The sequence below is a fragment of the Hyperolius riggenbachi genome, chromosome 1 (genome assembly GCF_040937935.1).
Source record: "Hyperolius riggenbachi isolate aHypRig1 chromosome 1, aHypRig1.pri, whole genome shotgun sequence".
Taxonomy (NCBI): Eukaryota; Metazoa; Chordata; class Amphibia; order Anura; family Hyperoliidae; genus Hyperolius; species Hyperolius riggenbachi.
Genome location: NC_090646.1, coordinates 485,994,057 through 486,013,737, shown reverse-complemented (window position 1 = coordinate 486,013,737; position 19,681 = coordinate 485,994,057). Strand labels below are relative to the sequence as shown.

Genomic DNA, 19,681 nt, shown 5'->3' with positions numbered 1-19,681 from the left:
ATTCTGGTATTCACTAGCTTCACACTTATTACCTAGACACTTATTACCTAGTGGTTTATCTGTAACTTCCAACAGTCTGTTAGCCCTACAATCCTGATTGATATGCATGAGCCTTGTAGAGATTACCCCCCACTGCTGATATGCTAAGGGAGCCCATACACTGGTTGATTTCTGCCACTGAAATATGGCCGATTCGATCACTCCGATCGAATCAGCTAGAAATCGATGCAGCAGGAAGCATGATCGATCAGCCCATCGATCGATTTCTGATCGATTTCCTCATCGGTCGGGACGGAAAATCAAGGTCCATTGGCCCAAAGAGATCAATGGCCCATAGAGATCGATGGCCCATAGAGTTGCATTGGATTGAATAGTGCAACACTGCATTTTGATCGAATTTCAATAGATTTGAAGGGAACCAGAGACAACGGAATCGTAAAAAGAAAAAAAGATTTTATACATACCTGGGGCTTCTTCCAGCCCCATAAGCCTGCATCGCTCCCACGCCGCCATCCTTCACTTCCTGGATCGCCGGTACCGGGTCCCGTCACTTCCGGCGGACGCGGCCAAATGTCCGCATGAGCAGGGGCTCCCTCCATACCCTTACGCGTGCAGCTGCGCAGTATGCAGCTGCACGCGTACGGGTATGCCGGGAGCCCCTGTGATGTGGACAATTGTCCGCGTGCTGCCGCCGACTGGCCGAAACTACGGGACCCGGTACCGCCGGATACAGGAAGCGGAGGAGGGCGGCGTGGGAGCGATCCGTGCGTATGGGGCTGGAGGAAGCCCCAGGTATGTATAAAATCTTCTTTCTGGCGCCTCTGGTTCCCTTTAACCCTCCTGGCGGTTTAATTATTTCCGCCAGGAGGCAGCGCAGCAGTTTTTTTTTTTTTTTTTTTCAAATCATGTAGCGAGCCTAGGGCTCGCTACATGATAGCCACTGCTCAGCGGCATCCCCCCGCCCGCTTCGATCGCCTTCGGCGATCTCCGATCAGGAAATCCCGTTCAAAGAACGGGATTTCCTGGAGGGCTTCCCCCGTCGCCATGGCGACGGGGCGGGATGACGTCTCCAACGTCATTGGGAGTCCCGATCCACCCCTCGGCGCTGCCTGGCACTGATTGGCCAGGCAGCGCACGGGGTCTGGGGGGAGGGGCCGTGCGGCGCGACGGATAGCGGCGATCGAGCGCGGGGGGCGGCGGCGATCGGTCTAGTAGGGCCTGAGAAAACCTCCTGCGCGGCTTACCCCGAACTACGTTCGGGGTTACCGCCAGGAAGGTTAATTCTGAAATCTATTGGAAATCTGTTCCTAGTGTGTTGCATACATCAAATACATTCCTGTCAGATTCGACCTGATAGGCATCTGACAGGAATGCATCTGATGGTCAAATCTGCTGCAAATCCATAAGTGTATGGGCACCCTAACTCACTCAGCTGAGTAGACCATCCTGGGTGGCAGCTTATATAGGTAAAGCCTCTAGTCATTTCACAGCTGACATCTTTTTGGGTAAAGCAATTAAATCAAACTTACCAAAATGCACCAGCGATTCTCCATGATTTGACATCACACCAAGGTAATTTACACTCATCCCCTTCCTATCGTGCCATCCGTCGTCGTCCCGCACTTCGCATGGCAGAGCCCTCCCTCCTTGTGTATCTGTGCACTCTGCTCAGAGTAACATGAATGTGAGACTACTCCATTGTATGATCAGGCACGGTGTACCCTATTGCTTATTGTCTGTTGACTGTCACCCCCACTATCATGTTTGTAACCTTATTGTACAGCGCTGCGTAATATGTTGGCGCTATATAAATCCAAATAATAATAATAATAGCAGCTCCTTCATTAGCTGATGCCATAAAAACACTAATATATCACTAAGCTGTTAGGTGGCTTTTTTTAGACCTGAGCCTGGAGATGTCAAACATCAACAAATGCACACCCTGCCTCTTCTACTTTCTGTCACACAATTGGGATAAAATCTAATAACAGAAGATTATATTTCTTTTACGTAACAGAAACTCTATTACCTGCTATACTGGTTTTGAGGCCTGTCTAGACATGTGACTACGATACACTGATACATTACAGTACAGTACACAGCAATCCTATCTGAGCGGCAGCAGCAGTAGCAATAGGAGCAGCAGGGGGCGCCAGAGAGACGGAAGAGAGACTTCTGCTGAGGTAGAAGGAAGTGGTGAGAAAAATAAGAGACAGGAAGAGAAACAGAGGGAGTGCTGCTGGGGGCTGTATACGGAGCAGACATTCCTCTGGGTTCTGGAAAGTTAGAGAGTAGCTGTGTGGAGCTACCACCCGCATTGACTGACATGACCCGGTGAGGAGGAGGCCATCCCTGGACCAGCAGCATGTCTCCATTCCTCTCACTTCTCCTATACGGTAAGATAGTGCCAGCCCTCCCCCACTGCCCACCAGCAGCTCAGGGTGATCACCCGAGGAGAGCCCTCATGATCGTGGTGGAGAAGGTCGGGCCACACGAAATCGCTTTCCATATAAGGAAATACCGTGACCTGTACTGTTACCACACAGGTCACATGATCTGATACTGTTTTTAAAATGAAATGTGTCATTGCTGCTGGTCAGACTCTGAAAAACCTAGGTTATAGGGCTGTATATGGTTAAAAAAAGAAGAGAAGAGTGCAGATAAAGTACAGGGATAAACCTGTAAAATAACCTGTAAATGTTACTGTAAAATAATGCCTGGGGTACACAGCATGCAATTTCCTATCAGATTGGCAGGTCGTATTGACAGGTCTGATCAACTTCCGATCGATTTTGTGCTATAGTGATCAATTTATTGCGTTATCGATCGGTAGCTGAACGAACCTGTCATAAATTATTTATTCAACCCATTGATGTGAGGTGAAATAGCATGGTGTGTACCAGACAATAAAAAAAAAAAATGTATGTATGTATGTATGTATGTTACGGCCAGAACCTGAAGTCTGCCCATTTCGGGTTCAGGCCTGTCAACTAGAAGTAGCTGGCTCACTGCGGCCAATGTAAGAAATGAATTACATTACCTGCGGCAATGTGAGAAATGAAGCCAACTCCTTGGCTCTGGCTCCTCCCCCTGCCCACCTCTTCAGCTCTGGCAACCGGGAACACACGCATATTCCCCCATTGGCCGCAGTGAGACAGCCACTTCTAGTTTTGACTGGCCAGAACCCGAAGTGGCCAGACTTTGGGTTCTGGCGTTAACAAGCCTTAAGGTACGTACACACACACACACACACACTACTAAAGAAAACGACGGGTCCGTCAGCGGATCGTTCAGGAACAGCCTTATCAGTCTGCAGACAGACTGTACACACCCACTACTGTCGGGAGAACGACCGCCCAGCGGGAGGGTCTGACGGACCAGTCGCTCTCTTTAGTAGTGCGTGTGTACGCACCTATAAAGTCCCATGTAGACAATGTTATCACTTAAAACAATCATTGCTGTTTCAGGTGATTGTTTGTTTATTGGGGGAGGTTGAAGGAACACAAAAACAATTATTTGTGTCATTTAGTGATCCAGTAGGGCATATTGCTAATGCTGAATACACACGGTGCGTTCGCGCACTCGATTTCCCGCTCGATTCTCGTCGATTCGTTTATTTTCAACATGTCCGATTTGGATTTCGATGGATCGTTAGGTCGATTCGCATGCAAAGTATGCCAAATCGACCTAACGATCCATCGAAATCCAAATCGGACATGTTGGAAATAAACGAATCGAGCGGGAAATCGAGTGCACGAACGCACCGTGTGTATCCAGCATAAAGCCTGGTACACACATACAATCTTGATTGTCCAATGTTACCACTTCCATGTAGTATGAGGGCCAACAAGAGTTTGAATAATATAAACATATTGTGTAAGTCATACTACATGGAGGTGGTAAAATTGGCCAAACAAATTAGAATGTGTGTACATACCTAAAGTACCTGTGATGGCGGAATAAAAAGATTTTATACTAATCCGGGGCTACTTCCAGCCCCATAAGCACTGATGCGTCCCTCGCTGTCCTCCCGAGTAACCAGTTGGCTTTAATGTGCATACGCGCAGAAGAGCCCACTGGTGTGACTGAGCCAGATTACTAGGGCTGATTGCGGGCCAACGGAGACACTCAGGACAACAACGGGCGCATTGGAGATCCAGCTTGGGCTCCAGCTTTTTTATTCCGCCATCACAGGTTTACTTTAAAGGAGTTGTCCCCCTTAGTGTATAGAGGCATATTCCCCCTTTAGTGTATATAGGCAGATCCCCCCCCCCCTAGTTTCCCCCTCGCCACCGCTGCAACCTGCCCTGCTCCCGGCTCTTTCTCCAGAAAGTTGTGATCCCTGTAACTGCAGGGCCTGTAACAGGAAGTGACATCACGTCACTTCCTGGTGGTTGTCGTTACTGGGCAACGCGCGCTACCACTTCACAGCAGCCCACCGCAAGGCAATGCAGCGAGGGGGATTGGGACTCGCTGGAGGAAGGAGCTGGGAGCAGGGCAGGTACCAGCGGTGGCACGGGAAAACATCAGCTTTGACAATCTCAAGATCGTCTTCCCCCTGATGGCAATTTCGTTATAGCTCATGTATAGTTTGCAAATATCACCAATACTGGTACATATAAAGAAAATATACAGAAACAGGAAACACTTGGGTAGGTCCCTGCCCTTGTGAGCTTACAATCTAGAGGTGAGTAAGAGGAGGTGACTAAGCTGTTAATAGGTATGTCACACAGCAGAATATCACAGTAGTCAAGGCGAGATATTATTTGGGCATGCAATAGCATTTTAGTAGTATGAGTGAGGAAGGGTCGGATGTGAGATATGTTTTTGAGTTGAAGAAGGCAGGAGTTGATCAGAGAGTGAATGTGTGAGATAAATGAGAGGGAGAGAGTATAGTAATTTAATTATTACTGCCGTATTAGGCAGAGAAGTGGATAGAGATGGTGGGAAAATGATCAGTTCTGTTTTACTTCTGTGAAGTTTTAGGAAGTGGGGGTAATGAAAGAAGAAACAGCAGACAAAAATTTGTGATGGGATGAAATTAAAGGGAAGGTCAGAGGAATTTAAAAATAAACCACTTACCTGGGGCTTCTTCCAGCCCCTAGCATCCGTCCTGTGCCCCTGCCGCAGCTCCGGTGGCTCTCGGTCCCCTGCGCTCCAGCATGCGGCTCACTTGTTGCACTAACGTCATCTGGACTGTACAGCGCACGCGCAGTAGTTCTGCGCCTGCACTGTACAGTCCAGATGACGTCAGCGCGACTCTTGAGTGCCGCAGGCGCAGTAGGAATCCTGCGCTGGAGGGGACCCAGGACCACCAGCGGGAAGAAGAGCTGCAGCGAGGGCACAGAACATCTGGCAGGGGTTGGAGGAAGCCCCAGGTAAGTGGATTTTTTTAATTTTCAAATTGCTCGTATGTGTCCTTTAAAGCGGAATATAACCCTGCATTTCAACTTTGCTCTAAAACATTATTTACAGCATATTATATGCCAAAAGCATTTTTTTTTTTTACTAGACCAGTATTGGAAGGGTTAAACACAGAGGTTTAGGGCCCGTTTCCACTTGTGCGGTGCGAATCGCCGCTGTAAAAATTCGCATGCGGATGCGAATTTTGCGTGCGGTTGTATGCGAATTCGCATGAAAATTCGCATGGATCACACTGTATGCAAATTTAACCATGGCAGTGCCTGTGTGCTTTTCCATTGATTTCCATGCGAATTCGCATGAAAATTCGCATACCAAAGCCGCAGGCGATTTCCCTATTAAATACATTAGCGGCGATTCGCATGCATTCCACACGCAGGCGAATTCTGAAGGCTCTGCCGTGCAGAAAAATCCTGCACAGAAAAACGCTCAGGAAACCTGACAAGTGGAAACAGGCCCATCCACTTGTATTGGCTGTGCGAATCTGCATGCAGGAAACGCATGCAGATTCGCGATAGTGGAAACGGGCCATAAGGTTTCGGGAGAGATATGCAGAAGTTCACATTGTTACATTCTATTTAGTTATATGTATCTATTGAGAAATGTTACACACTCTTTGGCTGTCCGCCAGCTCCTGAGAGAGTGAGTCACATTCAACACTTAGATACATTTATGTAAACAAAATGTATCTTTGTCAGCTTCGGATGCATCTGCAAAAATCTCCAGGAACTTTAAAGCTGTGTGTAACCCTTCCAATGCTGGTCTAGTAAAAAAAAAAAAAAAAAAAATGCTGGTTGCATATAATATACTGTAAATAATGTTTTAGAGCAAAGTTGAAATTCAGGGTTATATTCCGCTTTAAAGGGAACCTTAACTGGCGGGGAAAATTTTTTTCACTTACCTGGGGGCTTTCCCAAGCCTCCTGCAGCCGTCCTGTGCCCGCGCCGGTCCTTCGGTGCCCTCCGGTCTCCCTCCGCGGCTAAGTTTCGTTTTCGGACGACTGCCAGTCGTCCTCGGGCAAAGCGTCCTCTTCTTCCACATTCCCCGTCGTAAAGCGCGTCCGCATGACGCGTTTGGCGTCATGCGGATTCGCTTTACGGCTCTTTACGACGGGGAATGCGGAAGAAGAGGACGCTTTGCCCGAGGACGACTGGCAGTCGTCCGAAAACGAAACTTAGCCGCGGAGGGAGACCGGAGGGCACCGAAGGACCGGCGCGGGCACAGGACGGCTGCAGGAGGCTTGGGAAAGCCCCCAGGTAAGTGAAATTTTTTTTCCCCGCCAGTTAAGGTTCCCTTTAAGGTGTGAGGCTGAGAGGTACAGTTCTTTGTCATCAGCATATAAATGGTATTGAAAACCAAATGAATCTGTTAAAGAGAGTCTGAAACCTAAAAAAAAATACCTTTTTTTTTTTTTTTTTTACTAGGCAGTCCTGTTCAGCAATAAGGTCATAGCTGAAACGCCGCATTCCTGCAGCAGAATGATCAATTAATACCCCCGAAATCCTCGGGGCAAAATTCGGAGCTCCTTCCGGGTAGAGGCAGAGCTTTGTGCAGTAGCTCTGCCTCTGCTCGCGTCAATCTCTGTGGATTAGGAAATGCTCACACAGCTAGCACTGCTCACAACTAGTGTTGGTATTCTCATTATTGGCACGGAAAATGTGTTTGTCCTTTTAAGAGCTGAAGCAGTTTGCCATGAATGGCATGGCCAGTCCTCTCCTCTGTGTCAGGCCTGCTGGCGCACAGCTGACCACACAGATGTCCTTTATTGGCCTGTGTCAGTATGTTAATTAGACACTCTTTACAAAAATCAAAGGCTGTGCTGTAAATGAAGGACACTTTCTATATCCTGTGTAAACAGAATGCTTTCTGTTAGACAGAAGGTGTGGCTTTTACACTGGTTTCTACAACACAGCAGGCATACTTTACAACACTCAGTGTCATATGCAATCCTTTTTTTCACAACTTGTAAATAAAATGCCTTTTAAACTACCAGCAAGCAAACAAATACCGTACTCGAAATAATTTTGACAATACTTTTTCACCTACTTTTTCCATTGCTAAGTGCTAAAAAGTTATTTTAAATTGAAATTGAAAAATGATCTCCTATGAGAAAACTTAGGTTAAAAAGTTAATTGCATATGGGCCTCGGTCTCTCTCAGACAAAACTATACTGCGTACACACCTGACTAATGCTGGGGATACACGGTACGTGTCTGTACCGTGTATCGACCAGCTGATCCGGCCAGCTGATAATATTCAGCTGGCCCGATCAAGCCGCTCGACCCCCGTCCGCTCAATCCCCGCCGGCGGACAATGGCAGGGAATCGAGCGCTGATTTCCTTACCGCACCGGCGGAGACGCGGCTGGGGTCGATCTGGCGGCTAATCGGCTGCTGGATCGACCCGTGTATTGCCAGCATAAGGTTCCCTGCACACTGCAAATCCCGATTTGCGATGCTATCAAAAGAAAAATGCAGAAAATATGCAGCATGCAGTACCAATTAGAAATCCGAATCGCATGTGAAAATCGATGAAAAATCGAAATCTGAATTGCATGTAGTGTGAAAGAGGCTATAAAGTGTACCTGAGATGACATGATAGAAGAAATGTATACATACCTCGGGCTTCCTCCAGCCCCCTTCAGTCAGATCCATCCCTCGCCACATCCTCCACCTTCTGGATCCTCTGTAAGGGCTCCTGTAAGTTCAGCCAGTCGGCGTATGCGCAGTGCAGCTGCGTGTGCTCCATCATTACGCTTCCAGCCACGGGAAAGCGTATGCTGCTGGGCCGAGCATGCGCAGTAAACCCTGGCTGGCCAATCAGGATGGATAAGGCTGAAGGAAGCTGTGTATATATACATTTATACATTTTTTTTTTTCCTCTTTATCATTCCATATCGGGTTCACTTTAACCACTTGCCGACCACCCACTACCAATAGGCGGCGGCACAGTGGCACCTCCAGGACTGCGTAACGCCGATCAGCGGCACCTGGGGGACTAATTAGCCGGGGAGCGCGTGCAGCATCCGCCGGCATTAGGCTCCGCCCACCCGCGACGTCAACCCGTCGGCCATTTAGCAGCGCCGACGGGTTGTTAACCCTGCGATCGCCGCATACAAAGTGTATAATACACCTTGTAATGTATACAAAGAGCATTATACAGGCTGCCTCCTCCCCTGGTGGTCCAAGTGATCGAGGGACCACCAGGGGAGGAGGCAGCTGTGTACACACACACACACACACACACACACACACACACACACACACACACACACACACACACACACACACACACACACACACACACACACACACACACACACACCACCCCCTGTCACTGCTACCCACCAGATCAGACCCTAATCTGCCCCTTGCGTGCACCCAATTACCAGCGCACACCCTCAGACCCCCCCCCCCCCCCCTGATCACCTCCCCAGTGCATTATTTACATCTGTTCTCCCCTCTAATCACCCACTGATCACCCATCCATCACCCCCTGTCACCACCTGTCACTGCTACCCATCAGATCAGACCTAATCTGCCCCTTGCGGGCACCCAAACACCCGCCCACACCCTCAGATCGCCCACAGACCCCTCCTGATCACCTCCCCAGTGCATTGCTTGCATCTATTCCCCCCCTTATCACACCCTGAGTCACCCATCAATCACCTCCTGTCACCCCCTAGCACACCTACCCATCAGATCAGGCCCTAATTTGCCCCGTGTGGGCTCCTGATCACTTGGCCAAACCCTCAGATCCCCTCCCCAGTGCATTGATTGCATCTATTCTCCCCTCTAATCACCCCCTGAGACACCCCCTATCAATCACCACCTGTCACCCCCTAGCACTCCGATCCATCAGATTAGGCTCTAATCTGCCCCCTGCTGGCTTCTGATCAGCCGGCCAAACCCTCACCCGCCCCACCGCAGTGACAGAATTTTTTTTCCTGAGCACTGCTGGTCTCTACGACTTAATTGTGGCTGAGACCAACTGTTATGCCACACAATACGCAACCGCCAATTCAAGAAGCTACCATGCCCAGCCTTTTCGGTAGAAACCACTCCAACGTAACATTTTTTGAGGCCTTCTCCTTAACATGGATCTAGTCAAAAAGAATGTATTGCAGTCTTATTGGTCTACGCACCCAATGCATCACATGCCCATGTTCTCTGCTGCCATGTCCAGGTCACGATTTGAGAACATCCTGCGCTTCCTGCACTTCAGTGCCAATACAACCAGAGGCCACCCTGCTTATGACTAGTTCCACAAAATTTGGCCCCTCATAGACCACTTGTCATCAAAATTTGCAGATGCTTATACTCCTGAACAGTCATTTTGAGGCATTTGGTTTCCAGACTACTCCTCACGGTTTTGAGCCCCTAAAATGCTGGGGCAGTATAGGAACCCCACAAGTGACCCCATTTTAGAAAGATGACACCCCAAGGTATTCGTTAGGTATATGATGAGTTCATAGAAGATTTTATTTTTTGTCACAAGTTAGCGGAAATTGGGTTTTTTTGTGTTTTTTTTTCACAAAGTGTCATTTTCCACTAACTTGTGATAAAAAATAAATCTATGAATGCCTCAAAATAACCTATGTACTCAGGAGAAGTAGTATAATGTGTTTTGGGATGTATTTTTAAACATACCCATGCTGAGTGGGAGAAATATCTCTGTAAATGGACAATTGTGTGTAACAAAAAAAAATCAAAAAATTCTCATTTACAGAGATATTTCTCCCACCTAGCGTGGGTATGTGTAAAAATACACCCCAAAACACATTCTACTATTCTACATTCTACATTCTACTATTTCTCCTGAGTACGGCAGTACCACATGTGTAACACTTTTTTTTGCAGCCATAGGGCCCAAAGTCCTATGAGCACCTTCAGGCTTTACATGGGTGCTTACAATTTAGCAACCCACAAAATGACGGGACAGTAAACACACCCCACAAATGACCCCATTTTGGAAAGTAGACACCCCAAAGTTTTCAGAGAGGGGCATGGTGAGTCTGGCAGATTTCGTGGTTTTTTTGTTTTTGTTTTTTTGGTCACAAGTTAGCAGAAATGGAAACTTTTTTTAGGTTTTTTTTTTTTTGTCATAGTGTCATTTTCCGCTAACTTGTGACAAAAAATATAATCTTCTATGAACTCACCATGCCTCTTTGTGAATACTTTGGGATGTCTTCTTTCCAAAATGCGGTCATTTGGGGGTTATTTATACTATCCAGGAATTCTAGTACCTCATGAAACATGACAGGTGCTCAGAAAAGTCAGAGATGCTTCACACTGGGGAAATTCACTTTTTGCACCATAGTTTGTAAACGCTATAACTTTTACCCAGACAAAAAAAAAAATCCAATAAGTTTCTATTTATTGATCAAAGACATGAAGCACAATGCATTTAGACAAAAATTTATATAGAAATGTAACTTTATTTGAAAAATGTCAGCACAGAAAGTTAAAAAAAAAATCATTTTTTTGACAAAATTCATGTTTTTTTTTTTTTATTTTTTTAATGAATATAATAAAAACTAAAAATCACAGCAGCAATCAAATAGCACCTAAAGAAAGCTGTATTAGTGACGAGAAAAGGAGGTAAAATTAATTTAGATAGTAGGTTGTATGACCGAGCAATAAACCATTAAAGCTGCAGTGGTCTGAATGGGAAAAAAGTTTTTTTACTAGACCAGCATTGGAAGAGTTACACAGAGCTTTAAAGTTCCTGGAGAGAACTGCATACACATCCGAAGCTTACATAGATACATTTTGTTTACATAAATGTATCTAAGTGTGGTATGTGACTCACTCTCTCTGACTGAGAAGGAGTTGGAGGACAGCCAAAGAGTGTGTAACATTTATCACTTGTTACATTCTATTTAGTTAAATGTATCTATCTGAACTTCTGCATATCTCTCCACGGAACTTTAAACCTCTGTGTTTCCAATGCTGGTCTAGTAAAAAAAAATGCTGGTTGCATATAATATGCTGTAAATAATGTTTTAGAGCAAAGTTGAAATGCAGGGTTATATTCCGCTTTAAGGTGTTTTAAGACTGCAGTCCTTAAGCCGCATCTACACGCGTAGATGCGGCGGCAATGGTCCTTATCAATCGAGCCGCTGACGCGGAAGAGGCGATCCAGCGGCTAATTGAGCCGCCGGATCGCAGCCTCATCTACCCGTGTAGGTGAGGCTTTAAAGCGGATCCAAGATGAAAAACTAACTCTAACAAGTAACTTGTCTATATATCTTATTTAAAGTTTTAGCTGGTTTACACAGCAAATCTAGCTGCAAACAGTTTTAATAGAATATGATTAGTTATTCCTGTGATACAATGACAGCAACCATGTTGTTTGTAAACATTACACAGAGGCAGGCTTATCTGTATCTTAACCACTTCACCACTGAGGGGTTTTACCCCTTGAGCACCAGAGCAATTTCCACCTTTCAGCGCTCCTTCCATTCATTCGTCTATAACTTTATCATTACTTATCACAATAAAATTAACTATATCTTGTTTTTTTTTTTGCCACCAATTAGGCTTTCTTTAGGTGGGACATTATGCCAAGAATTATTTTATTCTAAATGTGTTTTAATGGGAAAATAGGAAAAATGTGGGGAAAAAATTATTTATTTTTCAGTTTTCGGCCTTTATGGGTTTTAAATAATGCATGCTACTGTAATTAAAACCCATGAAATTTATTTGCCCATTTGTCCCGATTATAAAACCATTTAAATTATGTCCCTACCACAATGTTTGGTGCCAATATTTTATTTGGAAATAAAGGTGCATTTTTTTCAGTTTTGCGTCCATCCCTAATTACAAGCCCATAGTTTATAAAGTAACAGTGTTATACCCTCTTGACATAAATATTTAAAAAGTTCAATCCCTAAGGTAACTATTTATGTATTTTTTTTAATTGTATTTTTTTTTTAATTACAAAAAAAAAAAAAAATTGGGGGGTGTGGGAGGTAATGAGTTAATTTTTAATGTTTAATGTATTTGTATATGAAAAATGCTTTAGGGTGTAGTTTTACTATTTGGCCACAAGATGGCTACAGTGAGTTTTTGTTTATGGGACCTGCAAGCGTACACGAAGTACGCTTGCAGGAAGTTCAGGGAGGCTGGGCAACTTTTTTTCACAATGATCGCGCTGCTTCTCGTAGAAGCAGCTGATCATTGCGGGGGGCTTAGATCAACGAACGGGAAAGGTTTTTCCTGTTCATTGATCTCCGGGCGAGCGGGCAGCGGCGTGCACGAGCGCTGGGGCGCGCGGACGAGCAAGTGGGAGCGCGGACAGTGGCAGGAGCGGCGTCTGGTACGGATTTCTCAGTCCCTTGGTGGTGACAGGGTGGAAAAAGGGACGGAGAAATCCGTACCGCAGGGGGTAAAGTGGTTAAGCCATCAGTCTAATCCCCTCTCCTCCTCCCTCCTCCCCTCTGCCTCTGAAATCAATGGCTAGTAACACCTCCTGCCCAGACTGAGCTCCCATAAGCCCTTGCTACTGCCAAGGCTCTCTGAAAACCTGTGGGCATGGCTTTTTTTAGTTTATAGGGAATTAGAGTATTAAAACAAAAACAAAAAAAGTATTTGGCTTGGGGAATGCCCTATAAACAATAGGAGAGGAACACAATTCTGCAATGTGTAAAAGTTCATCTCGGATAACCTCCTTGCCGGTTATCCCGAGCTCAGCTCGGGGTAACCTGCGTAGGAGGATTTCTCAGGACCCGCTGGGCCGATTTTTCAAAAAAAAAATTTTCCTGCACGCAGCTAGCACTTTGCTAGCTGCGTGCAGTTTCCGATCGCCGCCGATTCGCCGCTACCCGCCGTGCCGCCGCCCCCCCCTCCAGACCCCTTGCGCAGCCTGCTTAATCAGTGCCAGGCAGCGCTGAGGGGTGGATCGGGATTCCCTCTGACGTCCATGACGTCGGTGACGTCATCCCGCCCAGTCGCCATGGCGACCGGGGAAGCCCAGCAGGAAATCCTGTTCTGAACTGGATTTCCTGCTTACACAGAGTGGATAGGGGGATGCCGCTTGTCAGCGGCTATCATGTAGCGAGCCCTGGGCTCCCTACATGATTTAAAAAAAAGTGTTGCGCTGCCCCCTTGCAGCCAGAATTGTAACGGCAAGGGGGTTAAGTCAGCTGAGGCGGCCAATAATGACCGCATTAGCTGATGATCGGGCACACGCCTGATTATCAACCCTTATATGGATCTGCTCACCCCCAGTGACGTTGATCCCATTGTTCGCATCACACTTTTATTTTTACTTTTCTATGAGGTCACAAATCTTTGCCACCTCTCCTGGGTCATACAAACTAGTGAGGCTTGGTGAAAGGATAGTGAATTAGTGCTACGGTGCATGCACAATGACTGCCGCCCATAGGGATCAGGACTCGATCCTTTGAACGACAGCTCGGGGCCAAGTGCTGTACAGACACGTTGCTAAGCTAAGGCTTAGCTTTCTGTTGCTATGAAGGGGGGACGATGGTGCGGCGCATGATGAAGCAGCTTCCAGCGGGCAGGCCAAGGAGGGTAACGATGCATTGGGGCAGCTGTACACATGCTAGACTCTCTGCGGAGATGGCCCCAACCTATGCATGTTCAGTCTAGCAAGATTTTAGTGTGACTGCAGTGATGTTCATATATAGTTGCAGTAAGACACCTGCTAATTCACTTACCTTTCAGCAACTCCACTATGTTCAGGTATGACCCAGACAAGGGGTGCTAAATTGGCCTCAATTCACTAAGATCATGCTGGAGATAAGGCAAGAGAAAACTTACCTCCACACAGTGAGTTATCTTATCTCTTCATTCCTTACGTTACCTCCTCTGTAGTTAATTTACCTCATCTGTATTTATTTTCACATGCAGTTAATTAACAGCCTGTCTTTAACTTTAGAATTCTGGAGTTATTTTAAGGATTGGAGAGTTAACTTAAAGACAGAAGAGTTAACTTTAGGTTTGCCTGAGGTAAATTGTTTCCTGAATACTACATGCCTTATCACCATGGTAACAACTCTAGAAACGTTATTAAAGACAGGAGATAAGCTTAGTGAATTGAGGACAATGGCCTCAATTCACTAAGATCATGCTGGAGATAAGGCAAGAGAAAACTTACCTTCACACAGTGAGAGTTATTTTATCTCTTCATTCCTTAAATTACCTCTTCTGTAGTTAATTTACCTCCTCTGTAGTTATTTTCACACGCAGTTAATTAACGTTATTAAAGACAGGAGATAAGCTTAGTGAATTGAGGCCAATGTAACTTATCAAATGACACAGTTCTCTAGGAAGTTGCAGGTCTGTGTCTTTAATACTATCACCATGGTGATGTAATTGTGATAACTGTAAAACAACTCTGAAGAGTTATTAAAGACAGGAGTTAAGTTTAGTGAATTGAGGCCATACTATACTGTTACATTATCTCAGCTTTTCCCGGTCTTTTGCTTTGATCTCCCAGTGGAGCAAGTATAGTTTCCTGTTGCTGTCAGGCTTTCTGAAGTCTGTAAAACAATGTTTCAGCTTGTATAATGCAGAACACTGTCAGTTTCACTCTTCATTTAACTAACCTGTAGTTTCTTCTGCTTCCTCTAGGACTGCTGGTGTTCGCACAAGCGGATTCAGCTTATGGTGAGTTCACATCAAACATTGCAGAATATTTTCAAGAGATACAGAGCCAAGGTATATGGTTAAAATGAGAAAAAAAAACGTATGTTTCTCCAGTGCATGTGTATAAATCTTTGTTACTTCAGTCACATAAATTGCAGGGATTGCCAGATGCTTAGACCCCAGATAACAGACCTTTCCTGAGGCTACACCTATGAAATACTGACTGGATCCTTTACTTCAGCATATTGAGATAGAGATTTTATAATATAGATCTTGACATCTGGTAAGGCCCTTTTGTTTGTGTTGATGGGCACTGGAGAAATGGAGATTTATGCACCTGTGCTGGGATAGATTTTGGGTGTTACAAGTCTGTTTCTTGAAGGACACTTTTTCAGATTGACTGCTCTGATTTTTTTTTCCGATTCTTCTATTACTAGGAAGCTGTGGCACCCATATATAACTTCTATAGTTCAGCTCTTCCTTAGTGGCAACAATGACTGGCAGCAGTACGGGTCTCTTAGAAAGCAGCCCCCAGGGAAGAGGGAGGACATGCAAATATCCTGTATTTCCGCTGTTGTGTGAGGCAGAGTGTGTCTCCAATCACATAGCCTTTCTCATTGCTCATCCGAGCAGGCATTTCAGAGCTTGGACCACCCATGTATGCAGGAATGTCATCTACGCTACCTTTTAATAGAATTCCTACCGGGTTTCAAATCCTTGTTAAAAGCTGTTATTTGCCATCAGGCAATTACTATTGGTTGCCATATTCTGTTACCTTTACATAATCTGTTGTGGCCAGTGGGAAACATTCCCATAATGCTCAGTGTCATGAGAGGACTTGCAGACACAATAGAATAGTGTCTCTATGCTAGTAGCTATACTGACCTACTCTAAAATGCTGCATTAAAGGAACACGTCATTAAAAAAAATGAGTTAAAATATATGTATTTATGTGGACATTTGATGAAGCAAGGGAAGGTAGCATAAAAAATACTTCCAGAGTGATTTCTAGTCTGGGAGTAATTTTTTGCCAGCAGGCCTTTATCACATAATGGCATTTTACTGCCGATTAGTTGGCAAGAAAACTGCATAGCGCTGAAATTGGTACACAGTTTTTTTTTTTGTTTTTTTTTGCGGCCATGTTTGCAAATGCAGGAGAAATGCAGCATGCACTACATTTGCATTTTGGGGAAAGGTGAATTGCAATAGTGGAAATGTGTCATTGTGATTTCCAGGTTAACATAGTGACCATGGGATCAGTAAAAGCCTTGTGATCCAAGAATAAACGTGTTCACTAGTAGAATAGAGCCCATGTGTTTTGTGGCTCACGGTTGCATTTTCCTGTACAAGCCCAGTGTAGCATTCCCACATATGCATTTGCATTTTTCCCCTGTATGCAAACTTGTTGCATTTTGTCACTCCATTGGAATCGCATAAAAACATAATAACCTAGACAATTAGGATCCTCTAGTGGGTTTTCAGTATCAGTTCCTCCATCTGATCACTATGGTTGAGAGTAAACATTGGCTTGTGTGTAACAGACTGGAGTGCATGCACCTGCTAGAAGGAACTCGTCTGAGGCAGACATTCATGGCTGTCTCGGATAATTGAGCATGTGTACAGGTGTCCCAAGAGCTTGTTTAGAGATCCTAAATGCCGGATCTTTAAATCACAGATACCCCTGAAAGCATTGTTCTATTCCTTGCGCCACCATCCTCTTCATCATTCTTTTTTTGTTGTTGTTGCGTGCCACGTGTCGCCCTTCTTCATACTAATAGACAAGTCACCCTGCTATAGCAGAGGGAGGCTCCTATACAGTGCTCGGCCTCAAATTTCGGACAACAACCATTGGATGTATGTACACACCTTTAGTGTATTGCTAAGCATTCAGTTTCATGTGCACAGTGTTAAGACCTGGGCTGCTTTACACTGTTGTCACAAAGCAGTGATCTTTGTCATAATTGGCAGCCAGTCATAGTTTTCAGCATTTAAACTGGGTCAACCTGAAAAATTTGACAAAAGAGAGTGCCTGCCCCTAGGGCGAGAGTATGCAGGAGTAAATATCCTGGAGAAAATATGACAATGCATTTAATCTGTGTGTGATTCTGGCAGGCACAGAGCTTCTGTTGCAAGCGGATCTGTCAAAACCAGTCTTATCTGCTGAACGACCGTTTGTACACACACCTGATTTGACATCCAAACGACCGGGCATTTGGAAAAATCCGGGAACCTTAAAGAGAAACTCAGACCAAGAATGTAACTTTATCCCAATCAGTAGCTGATACCCCCTTTTACATGAGAAATCTATTCCTTTTTACAAACAGACCATCAGGGGGCGCTGTATGGCTGATATTGTGGTGAAACCCCTCCCACAAAGAAATTCTGAGTACGTACTCTTGGCAGTTTCCTGTCTGTGAACCCTGTTGCATTGTGGGAAATAGCGGTTTACAGCTGTTTCCAACTGCTAAAACAGCAAGCAGCAGCTACATCACTTGACAGCAGTAAAAATGTCACCAGGTGATAAATGTCAGAATATAAATCAGGGATTTAAAATATTTTACAATCGGCAAACACTGACTAAATCATTTATACATAATTATTGTAAAAATGAAGCACTTTTTTTTTATTACCGTATATACTGGCGTATAAGACGACTTTTTAACCCTGAAAAATGAACTGAAAAGTCGGGGGTCGTCTTATACGCCGAGTGCCAGAATGTCAGGTCTGGTCAGGGTGCCGTGTCAGGCAGAACTGTAATTACCTTATGCTGCAGTCATCCGGTAATAAGAAAGATAGATCGCGTTCTCCGTTTAAAAAAATAACTTGTTATAACAGCTTCTTGCGAGCAGTCGCTCGCACGGGTAGCAATGCAGCTTCCGGCATCACCTGACTTGTGACGTGTGCGCTCCACAATACAACCCGGCAATCTCTTCCGGAGTGAGCCTCATCATTGGAGCGCACACGTCACCAGTCAAGGGACGCAGGAAGCTGCACTGCTACCCGTGCGAGCGGCTGCTCACAAGAAGCTGTTACAACAAGTTATTTTTTAAACTGAGAACGCGATCTATCTTTCTTATTACCGGATGACTGCAGCATAAGGTAATTACAGCTCTGCCTGATACCCGGCACCCTGACTCCTACTATGGGGTAGTCTTATACGGCGAGTATACCCCAACCTCTACATTTTAACTGGCAAAGTTGGGGGGTCGTCTTATACGCCCAGTCGCCTTATACGCCAGCATATACGGTACATTATTTTCACTGGAGTTCCTCTTTAAGTGTAGTAAGGGGAAAAAAAACAGGTTTAACTTACCTGGGGCTTCTACCACCCCCCTGAAGCCGCCCTATGCCCTCGCTGTCCTTCCAGTCCCACAGTAATCCTCTTCTGGCCGGCAAGTCAACAGGCCACTGCGCCTGCAAAGGGAGGATTCTGCACATGTGTAGTACAGATTCTTTTCATTCTGCGCATGTGCAGAGCGCTCCCTTCCACTGAAGCGTGATTAGAAAGCACGCAGACCATTGCTGCACATTAGAATAAAAGTATGGTGCTGCAGGGGACCAGAGGATCAGTTTGTCCCGGTCGGTCAACAGGCCACTGTGCATGCACGGTAGCGGCTGTGTGCATCCTCGATCAAGCTCCCTTCAACTGGAACATTCTGTGCATGCACTGTAGAGATCTTCGTGCACTGTGCATGTGCAAAGTGCTTCTATCCATTGGGGACCAGGGCCGCACATTAGGACAAAAGTAAGGTGCTGCGGGGGACCGGAGGATTGGTTGTCCCGGTGCGCGGGCACAGGGCAGCTGCAGACTAGGCCTGAACGATTTTAGGAAAAGATTGAATTGCACGATTTCTGTGAGAAATTGTGATTGCGATTCACGATTTTCAATACACAACGATGGATCAGCACACCGATGGTAAGTATGAGTTCCCCCAGTATAGGTAGCCACATATAGGTGCCCCCAGGATAGTTTAGCCAACTATAGGTGCCTTAGGAAAGGTTAGCTAGCTATAGGTGTACCAGTATAGGTAAGCCAGCTATAGATGCCGCAGTACAGGTTAGCCAGTATGGGTGCTTCACTATAGGTTAGCCAGTATGGGTGACGCTTTAAATTTAATAAATAAAATTGAGGTTAGCAATATTAATAAATAAGGAGCAGGATAAAGCACTAATGTAAGTGAATGATATATGGATGTGGAGACATATGTTAACCACTTCACCTCCCTTGCTACGCTTATCTACTCCCCACAAAACTTTACTTGAAGCTCAGGGGAGTAGATAGGCGTACTTGTGGTAAACAGTGTGCTGTATGCCCAATAAGCTATCTGATTATGTATATAGGGTATCATTTTAACCGTGACAAGTGAGAGAATAGATTTTGTGTTGTTTGACAACTGAGGGCTAAGTCATGTGATTTATTTTTTTTTTTTTTTTTTTTTTTTTTTACCGGAAAACTGAATAAAAAGCAATAAAACTGTTATTTTCATGTACTCTATACCCCTAAATAAATACTTGTAAAAAAAAAAAAAAAAAAAAAGTGACAGCATTGAAAAGAGAATACATAGTTACCCTAGGGACTTAGCTTTTAAAATATGTATGCCATGAGAGTGTATTACTGTTAATCATGAAGATAAGGGCTTTTAATTA

At 45.1% G+C, this 19,681-nt stretch overlaps 1 protein-coding gene across 1 annotated transcript in view; it reads left to right on the top strand.

Annotated features, from left to right (window-relative positions):
• Positions 1-2,175: 2,175 nt before the first annotated feature.
• Positions 2,176-19,681, top strand: part of LRP10 (LDL receptor related protein 10) — a 39,696-nt gene continuing 22,190 nt past the window's right edge. Inside the window, exons 1-2 of the mRNA XM_068242122.1 lie at positions 2,176-2,396; positions 15,020-15,055. Coding sequence (XP_068098223.1) covers positions 2,366-2,396; positions 15,020-15,055 — 67 coding nt within the window. The 5' untranslated portion in view covers positions 2,176-2,365. The remainder of the gene's footprint in view (positions 2,397-15,019; positions 15,056-19,681) is intronic.